Source organism: Sus scrofa, chromosome 9 (assembly GCF_000003025.6).
Source record: "Sus scrofa isolate TJ Tabasco breed Duroc chromosome 9, Sscrofa11.1, whole genome shotgun sequence".
Lineage (NCBI taxonomy): Eukaryota > Metazoa > Chordata > Mammalia > Artiodactyla > Suidae > Sus > Sus scrofa.
This window is the reverse complement of record NC_010451.4, coordinates 121901229-121913347: the sequence shown is the minus strand read 5'-3', so window position 1 is coordinate 121913347 and position 12119 is coordinate 121901229. Positions and strand designations below refer to the sequence as shown.

The following is a 12119-nucleotide window of genomic DNA, read 5'->3' as shown; positions in this document are numbered from 1 at the left end:
CGGCAGCCGCCGCCTGTGAGTTTCTGGACATCGTGGAGCTGCTGCTCCAGGCCGGCGCAGATGCCACCCTCCGAGACCAGGACGGCTGCCTGCCCCAGGAGGTGACAGGGTGCAAAGCGGTCGCTTTGGTGTTACAGCAGCACATGGCTGGCATGGCTTAATCAAAAGACTGGAAAAACCACAGTCTGTTAACAGCGCAGAGCTTCAGTGGTGCAAGAAAACTGCAAAAATAATGCTGCTTCTGCCACCCACCTTTGGTATACATTGGCTAATAAAAATCAGTTGCGAGGAACTGGAATTTTGAAGGCTCAGCAATTCATTCTGCTTGCATACATTCTGGCGAGTCCCGTTTGGGTGATGAACATGTGTACTGTGCATAATACAATCCAATTCCGCTGAGCGTGCTCTGAAATTTATCACTGCTCTAGAGGGTGGGGAGCAGGGGACGCGTCGTATTTCACAATATTAACCATGGCCACTCTTTTAAACATACAGGAGCAAGAGGGGTCCCACATGGCCTCGCTGACAATTAGGAAAGTTCCATGAAATCTCAGTAGAGTGGGGATAGGTCTTGTGGCATTTTGTATAGTTGGTCTGAATAGGTAACTAAAATGTCTGTTCTTTCATCAAACAGAATTGGAACCATAAGAAGAGGGGTGTTAAGAAAGAGAAAGCAGGAGTTCCCATCCTGGCTCAGTCGAAACAAATCCGACTAGGAACTATGAGGTTTCAGGTTTGATCCCTGGCCTCGCTCAGTGGGTTAAGGATCCGGCATTGCTGTGAGCTGTGGTGTAGGTCCCAGATGCAGCTTGGATCTGGCATGGCTGTGGCTGTGGCTGTGATGCAGGCCGGCAGCAACAGCTCCGATTAGACCCCTAGCCTGGGAACCTCCATGTGCCACAGGAGCAGCTCAAGAAAAGGCAAAAAGACAAAAAAATAAAAATAAAAAAAGATAAGAAAAGAAAGAAAGAAAGCAGAAGAGAGAAAGGGCAGGCTTTTGTCACAAAGGATATAGAAGTCAGAGGAACAACCAGATTTACTGAAAACCTCAGAATCTTGGAGTAATCTTTTAGAGTAAGATTCAGTGACCTCACTTGAGAATCGAAAGACAGATTCTGGAGAATTCACTGATTAGGTCAGGAGTCCTTAAACTTACCTTCACAAAACAGGGAGGAACTTCCCTTGGGTCCTTTTCATTGGCTATCATGTTCCTGTCGCATATGGCAGCAGTCTCTGTAACTAGCCTCGGCCTGAACTGCTAGGTCTGTTTGGGTCTAATATGAAATAGCTGTAGCGCCCCAGTACTGAGGTGTGATTGAAATTTTTTCTGGAGAGCTTCTGTTTGTTTGTTTGTTTGTTTTATTAAAAACATAGATGAGTAAGCCACAGGTCTAAGTTAAAGGATAGACAAGACAAGTTGAAACTGTCTCCCTTACATTTTTCCCCTTTAAGCCTCAAGAAGTCCATCTGGGGAAGTCCTTGACATTGTGTAAGGAAAATAGATAGTTGTCATAGGAAGAGAAATGAAAAAACAAGTTAGATGCAAAGACGACTGTTTAAAGGATAGTTTTCCTAACCTGTCACTCTTAAGAAGTAATAAACTTGCGTAGTGGAGCCCTCAGCAATGGACAAGGGTTTCATTAGCTCATGCTAACTTGCCCTCCTGGAGCAAGCCCCTTCAGAGCAGAAATAAAGCTTAAAGAAATAATGCTGCTTCTGTGATTCTTGCAACCTTTTACTTTCTGCGATGTAAACAAAAACCATTCACGAAGAGTATTCATTTTTCACATGACTTCTTAATTCTCCGTGGAAGTGATATGCATGTTAGGACACACTGAAATGTTACTGTAATTCTAGCAGAGTTTTCCCTTCATTATCTCTTCTTTTCCCACAATCCCAGCTACATCGCAACCTACTGTTCAGCTAAATTCTCTCATATTCCACATTGATTGAATGTGTGTTAAGAAACATTATTCATTAGTTACAGTAAAAAGTGACCAAGATGTTGCATGCAGCTCTTAATTGATAGTACTTTGTACACTTTTAGGACATTAGCAAATCAAAAAAAAAAGTGTTTATTCATTTCCAGTTTACAGGGCAGTTATCTGAGCAAAAAGCTATCAAGGAACTCCCTTTTTCATCTCTCTTTTGTAACTTGACCTTGATATTTCTTAGACAAGTCTTTAAGAAGCTGTTTTGCCACATCGAAAACTGCCTAGATTGTTTTTAAATAAAGAAGGTGACTTGGTTTTTATCCATGTTAAAGGTATCAAATTTGCCCTGAAAGCTGTCAGTAAAAACAGTCATCAACCTAACATTTTCAAGTACATTCTAAAATCCGTTTCCAAAAATCTCTATTCTTTTATCACCAATATCTGAATTTCCAAAATCCCTACTGTCACATCACAATCTATGGATCATCTACCCGTGCCTTATCAAGGGGACAATTTCATTCATAAATGTCAGAGAAAACTAGATCTTGGTTTGTTTTCATTCCCCTTAAATTAGGAATTATAACGGAGTGCATCACACTTCAGTCAGATCATGAGTTCCATTGCCAAAGGTGCAGTGGTTACCACCAAACAAAGAACGCAAATTTCCTGGACCAGAAAGCCAGTTAACTTTCTCAGATATGTAGTAAACCACATTTTCATACAGGTCAGCAGGATAAAACCAGGACACACTTGAATGTAGTCCAAGTTTGCATTTGTTATGCATATGCCACCTCATATTTTCAAAAATTCTAGGAAACCTTTTTCTGAAGGTTCATTTCTAGTCATGATTCAATAAGAACTTCAAAGTAATTGTTTGGTCTTTTTAAAAAAATACTTCCTGGGATGTGAAGTCCATTTACCTCATCCTTGGTTCAAACTCTCGGATTTGTTCTTTTTAGTGTACATGAGGTTTTTTTTAAAAATTGAGTCTTTACTGTGTTCTCACACTGAAAACCACTTGGGTTGGAAGCATCATAAAGAGGTGGGTAACTAGGAGTTCCTGTCATGGCTCAGTGGTTAACGAATCCGACTAGGAACCATGAGGTTGTGGGTTCGATCCCTGGCCTTGCTCAGTGGGTTAAGGATCCAGCATTGCTGTGAGCTGTGGTGTAGGTCACAGACATGCTTGGATCCTGTGTTGCTGTGGCTCTGGCGTAGGCCAGCAGCTACAGGTCCGATTAGACCCCTAGCCTGGGAACCTCCATGTGCCGCGAGAGCAGCCCAAGAAATGGCAAAAAGACCCCCCCCCAAAAAAAAGAGGTGGGTAACTAAAGACATTTGTCGGAGTTATTAATAGTTGCTTTTGTTACTTTACCTCTTGCATTTTTCCAGACTGCATTTTTCTGGGCTTTCCACGGCTACCTCATTCTCATTCCACATTTATTTTATTGTCTTGTTCTCCAGTCACCTCTATAAAAACACACCAATCCTGGAGTTCCTGTTGTGGCTCAGCGGTAATGAACCTGACTGATATCCATGAGGACGCAGGTTCAATCCCTGGCCTCGCTCAGTAGGTTAAGGATCTGGCGTTGCCATGACCTGTGGTGTAGGTCGCAGGCTCAGATCTGGCACTGCTGTGGCTGTGGCATAGGCCGGCAGCTGTAGCTCCAATTCAACCCCTGGCCTGGGAACCTCCTAAGGTGCGGCCCTAAGAAAAGCAAAAGCAAAACAAAACAAAACAAAAAAAATAATAACCCACACACCTACCCCATTTTCCTATGTCTTTAAAAAAAAAAAGAAATGGAGTTCCCGTCGTGGCGCAGTGGTTACGAATCCGACTAGGAACCATGAGGTTGCGGGTTCGGTCCCTGCCCTTGCTCAGTGGGTTAACGATCCGGCGTTGCCGTGAGCTGTGGTGTAGGTTGCAGATGTGGCTCGGATCCCGTGTTGCTGTGGCTCTGGCGTAGGCCGGTGGCTACAGCTCCGATTCAACCCCTAGCCTGGGAACCTCCATATGCTGCGGGAGCGGCCCAAGAAATAGCAACAACAACAACAACAAAAAGACAAAAAGACAAAAAAAAAAAAAAAAAAAAAAAAAGAAATGTGTGGAGTTCCAATCCTGGCTCAGTGGTTAATGAATCCAACTAGGAACCATGAGGTTGCAGGTTCGAACCCTGGCCTCGCTCAGTGGGTTAAGGATCCGGTGTTGCCGTGGGCTGTGGTGTAGGTCGCAGACACGGCTCGGATCCCGAGTTGCTGTGGCTCTGGCGTAGGCTAGTGGCTACAGCTCCGACTTGACCCCTAGCCTGGGAACCTCCATATGCTGTGGGAGCGGCCCAAGAAATGGCAAAAAGACAAGAAAATTAATTAATTAATTAATTAAAATAATTTTTCTTCTTTTTCTCTTCTGAAGATAGTGTGTTCAGAACAACGCTAATGACTTTCTGTATTTAGTATTGATTCAACAGCATCATTGACTCTACCAACTAAGAGGCCCTGGCTGCCTTCGCAGTAGTCTTGATGCACACTAATGAAAAACAAGGAATAAAAAGAGAATCATATAAACAAACGTGAAAGAGGAGGCAATAAAAGCAACTGGATCACTGCTCCCTTCAGAACTCTTGCTCGAGTCAACCAAATCAATCTTGGGGAGCTCTGGATCCCTCCTCCCCTAGAACACAGGATCGTGCGTGGAATTTTAGGGAGTTCACACATCTGAAGCCCTTCTCTGGACTCCACGGGGGGTCTGTGAATCCCACTGAGAACCCCTGTTTTGCTGGCTCCTCACTACCCTATTTCGAGAATGAGAAATCTTGGGAATTCTCTGGTGGCAAACTGGGTTGAGGATCTGGCCTTACCATGGCATTGGCTTGGGTCCTCCCTGCTTTGATGTGGGTTCAGTCCCCAGCCTGGGAATTTCCACATGTCACAGATACCAAAAAAAAAAAAAAGAAAAATTTTTTGTTAACTGACCCAATTTTCATGGTTTTAAGTGCTTCTGCCAGATGATATAAATAGGGTGTTACTGTACCTGTTTGGAAGAATAGGAGAAGTGCTTTTTTCGAAAACCATTGGCCACTATTTCAATGATACACATAGACTACAGTTTTATCACTGATCACGAAATCAGAAACTTTTAAATTGGCACAGGCCGAAAAGGTGGACCCTGACCTGTTTGACCTCTGATTCTGCCGCAGGGCAGAAGTGAGCCCACATGTTCGATTCTGTGTGAATAATGATGGATTTTTACATGCATTTAGCTTTTTTGACTTTTCAGAAGGCTTTCACAGGCATTATTTAATCACTCCTCCACAGCAACCCTGCAGAGTAGGTAGGACAAGTGCTCTTAAGGCCACTTAAAGGAGGATGAATCTGAGACATTAAAAGGTTGCTTATATTGCCCAAGATCACAAGTAATATTAGAGCCACAGTTAGGACCAAGTCTGCTGAATCTCAGCCCTTTATTAGGGCGCAAAACTCATGTGGAGCGCTGAAGCTCCTCCTCCGTTCAATCCATGAATATTTCTTGAGAGCCTGCTAAATGACAAGCACCGTTCTAGGCCACTGTCATTCCCTTTTCCCATTATCATGGATTTTTAGAAGTACTTATGTGATGGTATCTCAAGATATTGCAAGAGATTATCTCGCAAAGTCTCATAGCAATTTATAAGTTACCCATCAAAAAACTAGCTACATCTTTTAAACCTGCTGTAACTGCCTCTAATAAAGAGGTAAGAAGTCAGCCACCTGGTCACATGCAGTTATCTCTAATGCTTGTTAGGTAGGAAGGTAACAACCCAAGTATCATATCTGGAATTGTATCTATTATAATTTTTTTAAGAAATGTTTCAGCATTTTCCAGCTAAAAGGTTGCCGTGATCCAGTGAACCTTTCCATAAATAGGTATTTCTTAGTTTCCTGCCAGGTTTAACTACTTGGCTATGGGTTATTATTCCGGGTTCCATACAGCATTTCTGAGGATTAATGAACAAGGTGTGTGACTGGGGCAGAGCTAAGCTTGGGTGGCAGAAGGGTTAGTGCCCAGGCTAATGTGTGCTTCAACTGAACATGAAGACTTTTAAAGGTTTATTTAACAATGAACGGTTGAAACATGAAGGCCTTCATCAAACTTCAGGTCCATTAAAGATCCCCCTTTTTAAGTAAATGTTTATCACAGAAAAGTATATAACTCATCAACCACAATTCAATAATGAAAATATTGAGTTTAAGTATTCATTGAGTACATTTTAAATCCCAATCCTTAAGGCATTTGGGGTCAAATGTTTTAAAAGCAGTCATAATACTATATTTGATGAATTTTACGATGCACGTTTTTTCACATTTCAACATATCCAAAACTGGATGTCTTTTACAAACAATGTCATAGTTGAATTGGCAGCATTTTTTTCTTAGTAATACATAAACTAATGTATCTTACAGTCAAAACATCTTAACTTTAATAACATAACAGTAATTATACCTTGCATTATGTAAGACTGTACACAAGCATCTTAATTGAACCTCAGAATAGTTGTAAAAATGGAAGTAATTGGTATTTTCTCTACTTTACAAATGAGGAAATTGAAACTTGGAATTGTTAGGGCAATCATCCAAGGTTATACAAATAGAAATGTAAAAATGCCCAGCTTTATATAGGCTTTATTATATATATATATAGCACTTAACTACACACGATCTTATTTTTTCAGAATCAGGGTGATTTTCCAAACCTGTGATACCAAGTCCAAAAGTGTTCTCTGCACCACATTATCAGGATAAGCTAAAGTGAAAATAAAAGCCAGCACCCTGAAAAGTATGTCATCAGGCCTCTTTGTGGATTTTATATATAGCATAAAAAGCCTTCAATGCAATCTTTTGTAATCATGTGATTTGAAAAATTATTTTGATCATTATTGGAGCTTACCTGGAGCGTCTTTAATTATTTCCGTAACCATTCCCAGTTCCTTCATCAGAGAGATTTCGATCAAAGTATGGTGATTACCAGACTGAAGAAAAAAAAGCTTCCTTGTTATACTTATCACCTAACGTTTATTATGCACCAAGTATGATCAATTTGTCAAATACGCCTTAATTGGCATTACACTAAAGGATTGAACAGGAAAAGCTATTCAATCTCATCTTTATTCACTTCTCCTTGAAATATTCTTGTCATGCTCCTACCTGAAAGCAGAAATTTAATGGTTTAATCTTTGTAGGGATCATCATAGTTATTGGGAGTTCATGGCTTTTTATTTATTACTGTTTTTACTTTTATATATAAATTCTTGAAATTTTTCTTTCCTGTGTTTTGTTACCTCACTTTTTCTTCACACCGTTGTAAATTATAAACATCGTTATGTTACACTGACTCTTTCTTTGGGGGACTCACATACTCGAGTCACCTTCTTCCAGCAAGAGAAAGCCTCCCAGCCCTGAAAACCAGATGGGACATTCATAGGGTACCTGCTAGTTTATACTCAGAATTTTCTTTGCAAATAGTCTTCCTACGTGTCTCAGAAGGACACTAGAACACTGAAGTTAAAAGCAGGAGGGGGAGTTCCCATTGTGGCGCAGTGGAAACGAATCCAACTAGGAACCATGAGGTTGCGGGTTTGATCCCTGGCCTCCATCAGTGGGTTAAGGATCCGGTGTTGCCGTGAGCTGTGGTGTAGGTCACAGGATCTGGCGTTGCTGTGGCTGTGGCGGAGACCACTGGCTACAGCTCCGATCACACCCCTAGCCTGGGAACCTCCATATGCAGCAGGTGTGGCCCTTAAAGGACAAAAAAAAAGCAGGAGGGAAATGTCCAGGGAGCTGCCCCCATAACAGGCACCTGCCCTCAGGGCCCTCTAGGCCCTCAGGGTGAGTGTCTCTTCTAGGTAGGAAAAGACCATGAACCTGCAGTTACTGGACGCAGTGACTGAACTTGAGCGACTGGGAGGCATTAAGGAACAGAGAGGTGCCTTTCCATGGGCTGCCCTGGGCAGCTGCAGCAAATTCATCATCCACACTGCAGCAAGCCTCTTGTGTTCCTCTCACTTGTGTTGCAATCCCGGTTTCCATTTTAATATTTAGAAGGTAAGTTCAGTTGATGGACACTTTGTTTAATAAAAAGCTCTTTTAAAGTACATGCACACGTACACACACGGGATAAAAAGTGGCACCGCCAGTGCCCGTGGCTTTCATGGAGTACATTTGCAGAGCCCAGAGCTTAGTCCTGGATATGTTTATAGCACTTTAGCTCCGTTTGTGAGTTTGGAACCCTTCCAAAAAAAGAAGAGAAAGACATATATTATTGTTTATAATCTGCTTTATTCCGCCAAACCTTGACTGAACAGACTTGTGGATTGCTGTTTAAATCCCTCAGTGCCTTTAACTACCGATACAGAAAGTGGTTAATGCGCATTCTAAACGAAGCTTGGCATCCACTCCAGGAAATCACTTTAATTGAGAAGCATTAAATGTTAAAATGATTCGGAAAAAATAATAAAGCCAGCACACATATTGAGTATAAAAGTCCTGGCCCACCCGTAATATCGTTTGGGTTATCATATTCCTGAAGACTGGGTGAGCCGCCGTTTGGCAGGTGTTGAAAAAAAGTGACTTTCAATTCCCCAGGTCACAGGCAGCTCCCCATCAGCTGGCCGTTGAGCAAGCAACCTTCACCGTCTCTCTTTTACAAACGGGCAGGGAGCTGTCAACTTTATAAATGTTCATTTTTCTGGAATAAGAAGCCAGTCCCAGGTGACTAAAATATGGGCTTTAACCCTAATGTCCCTGCCTGGGCTTCACACTGCTGTGCCGAAGCCATCTGTTGAAACCTATTTACCATTTTAATGGCCTTAGGGGAAAAAAAAAAAACCAACTTATTTCCAACTTCAAGTGTGTGCCAAGAGCACTTTGGGGGGGTTTCTATTTTATCTTTCAGGAAGCAGTTCCCAGCCTTTCCAAAATCCCCAAGCCCCTCCCAGCCAACAGGAGATCCTGGTTCAGGGCTGGCAAACAAGTGAGGGAAAGAGAAATCTTAAAAAACAGACAAAACACAAAACCAAACCAAACAACTCTCCCCCAGCTCTAGAGGCAGCCTCTCCTGGATCAGCCCTGAAGGGCCTGGCCGTGGCAGTGGTCTGTGAAACAGCCTGAAAGATGAAGGACTCACGTGGAAACCTTTTTCTCCTAGGAGCCCCTTTCAGGAGAAGAGCAAACCTGCATCCTGCCAGGGACGACCTGTGACTCGTTCGTTTAATTACAGAATTATATAGCAATACCTAAATGAGGTTTTTTATTTAACGGAGGAGATGGCTAAAGGAAGCCTCACCAACGGGAAAGGATTCTAAAGGAAAGTCCTGACAAAGAGAATACGAATGCAAAAGTCACAAAGGGACAAAGGCTACCTGCAGAAGCCTGCACCTGCTTTCTCCGACAGGTTGTGATGCGCTCCCCTAGGGCAGCAGCGAAAAGACTTGACTAGTTCGGATGGGTTATGTTTATTGCTACTTTTAGAATATTGATAACAAAAGTTCCCACATCCCAGCGATTTGGCCCATTTTATAAACATCACGGTTTTTCCCTCACTCCTAACTCACAGTGTGTCCCCAGCAGCGGAGGCCGACTGCTGCTCGCCTCCCTAAGGCAGCCGCGACCCCAACAAGCCCCCAGACCCAGCTCCATCACTCACTACACGCCGCCCAGGATGCTATGACAAGAGACACCAGGAGTTCCAAACAATAAAACTGAAATAGGCTTCTAGCAGGTTTGGCTACGGGTTGCAGCAATTTTCCAGGCTGTAAAGGACAATTTTTAAAACTATGTCTCAAATATCAAATCTAAGGAGAAACGTTCAGATATTCAAGGATCACCTCTCCCAGGATTTTAGTTCTAGTTCGTCAGATGGTCACACCTTATCACATACTGACTTATCTTTGCTTTTTACCCTTTTCTGATTTTAGCAAAGTAGCTGGAAAGAGGTGGAGAACACTGAGTGTTGAGCCTTTGTTCTCCTGACTTTGTGTCTTACTTCATTCTTTCTGCCCGGTGATTTCTTTCCTTTTTGCTTCTTTAAACAACTGTCCTTTTGAAAAGCCACTGTCAGAAAGAGAAGCACAGTGTTCAGGAGCTGGTCTGTAGCGACCAAACAAACAAACAAAAACAGGTCCTCTCCTTCCTTTGTGAGCGGGGAACACACCGCATAATTCCCAAAAGTTGCTAGCGTATCATTGCGGTGGGAGCCGTGTGCAAGCGCACACAAGAGGGAAGCGGTCCAGTGGCTTACTTGTCAGCCTGATATACCCAAAACAGTCCCCAGGGTGTGGGACGCAGACTCGACACACACAGGCTGGTGATGAGGGGCTCAAGGATACAAGGCGGAGGCACAGTGTGTGGTGGGCACACTGGCAGGATTCTCCGGCTCCATCATTAGTGCCTCAGGAATACTCAGATGCGTGATTAAATCTAGGAGCAAAGGAGCCCTTCAGAGCTTCTTTGCAAATTTCCTGACCACCCACCCAAGGGACTGAGCTAGTAAAGGGAAAAAAAAAAGAAAAGGCCTTGTGTTCCTCTTCCCACACCTCACGCCATTAGTTGCTCTCATCCCCACCTTCCTTGGTGCATAACCCAGTAGGGGTTTTGTTGTTTTGTTTTGTGTCTTTTTGCCTTTTCTAGGGCCGCTCCCGCGGCATAGGGAGATTCCCAGGCTAGGGGTTGAATCAGAGCTGTAGGTGCCAGCCTACACCACAGCCACAGCAACGCGGGATCCGAGCCGCATCTGCCACCTACACCACAGCTCATGGCAATGCCAGATCCTTAACCCACTGAGCAAGGGCAGGGACCGACTGAACCCGCAACCTCATGGTTCCTAGTCAGATTCGTTAACCACTTCGCCACACGGGAACTTCCACCCAGCAGGGTTTTTTGCCTTTCTCAACCTACTAAAGTATTCCCCACAGGAGACGATTTGGCAAAGGACTACAAATCCCTTCCCTTGGTAGCAGAGATTTGAGTTTCCACCAAAAAATGATTAAACCCTCTAAGCATCTTACTGGACCTCCTGTCTAGGAGGTAGCATCTTTCCTATTTAACTGGGGTAGACTGTGGGACACAAAGCGGGCCTAGGATTTAGGTTGAGACAAGACATCAAACTGTTCAGAGGCCCAGAGCCCAGCCTCCCGCTTGGTACCTAAGCGGTGGTTCTGGTGTGTGTTACCACGTGCAAAATATGACGGCAGAGAAGTCAGTGCTACAACAGTCTAAGAAGTCAGAATACTTCACCAAGGACTCTAGGATAACTAGTAGCTACCAACAGGTGACAAATGAGTTATCTCTGCTCATTCTCCTTAGCCTGAACCTCTCAGCCCTGTCCAACAGAATTTTTCTGCAACAAAAGAAAGGTTTTATATCCGTGTGTCCACATACAGTAGCTACTAGCCATATGCAGCTATTGAGCACATAAAATACAGCTCGTGTGAGGAACTAAACTTTTGATTTAATCAATTTAAATAAGCACAGGTGGCTAATAGCTGTCATTTTGGTCAGTGCACCTCTGTTTGCATCTTCTCTTTAACCAAACCCAAACGAATCACTAATGGAAAAAGCACTAATGGTTTTTCCTAGATGGAACCCCAGCTCTACAGAAATGTTATGACTTTTCTGCAGCATACAGAAGTTCCCAGGCTAGGGGTGGAATCAGAGCTGCAGCTGCCAGCCTACGCCACAGCCTACGCCACAGCCATGGCCATGTAGGATCCCAGGCGTGTCTGCATCCTCATGGATATTAGTCAAGTTCTTAACCCACTGAGCCATGATGGGAACTCCTAAAATTTTTTTATTAGAGAACCTGTTGCTCTTTTCGTTCTAGCTAAACCTCAGAGCTACACAATGATAAAGCCTCTTGCAGAGAAAAAAAAAACAACAACAACTGAATGGAGATTTTTCTCAAAAAGCTTGTCCAGAGCCCTCATGAAATATTTCTATCCCTCTGTCCACCTCTCACCCAAATATAGACATTTGCACATATTTTCCCAGGGAGAACACATATATGTATAAAGGACGAAGAATGCAGCAGAACAAACAGGAACTAAAACGTATGTGATCAGCAGATTTTCTCTGTCCATTTGTTAAGTCTCAAAACAGCGGATTGAGCCCCAGACCATTGGTGTTAGAGAAATCAGAGAACCCGTCTGTCCAGTG

General features: G+C 43.3%; 1 protein-coding gene across 4 annotated transcripts in view; it reads left to right on the top strand.

The window, feature by feature from the left end:
• ACBD6 (acyl-CoA binding domain containing 6) overlaps window positions 1-298 on the top strand; it is a 202982-nt gene extending 202684 nt beyond the window's left edge. For 3 of the 4 annotated variants that reach the window (XM_003130348.5, XM_013989658.2, XM_003357562.4), the window contains one exon: window positions 7-298. In XM_003130348.5, the coding sequence (XP_003130396.2) occupies window positions 7-161 (155 nt within the window). In that variant the 3' untranslated portion in view covers window positions 162-298. The remainder of the gene's footprint in view (window positions 1-6) is intronic. The other variant, XM_021063753.1, reaches the window with a different exon arrangement.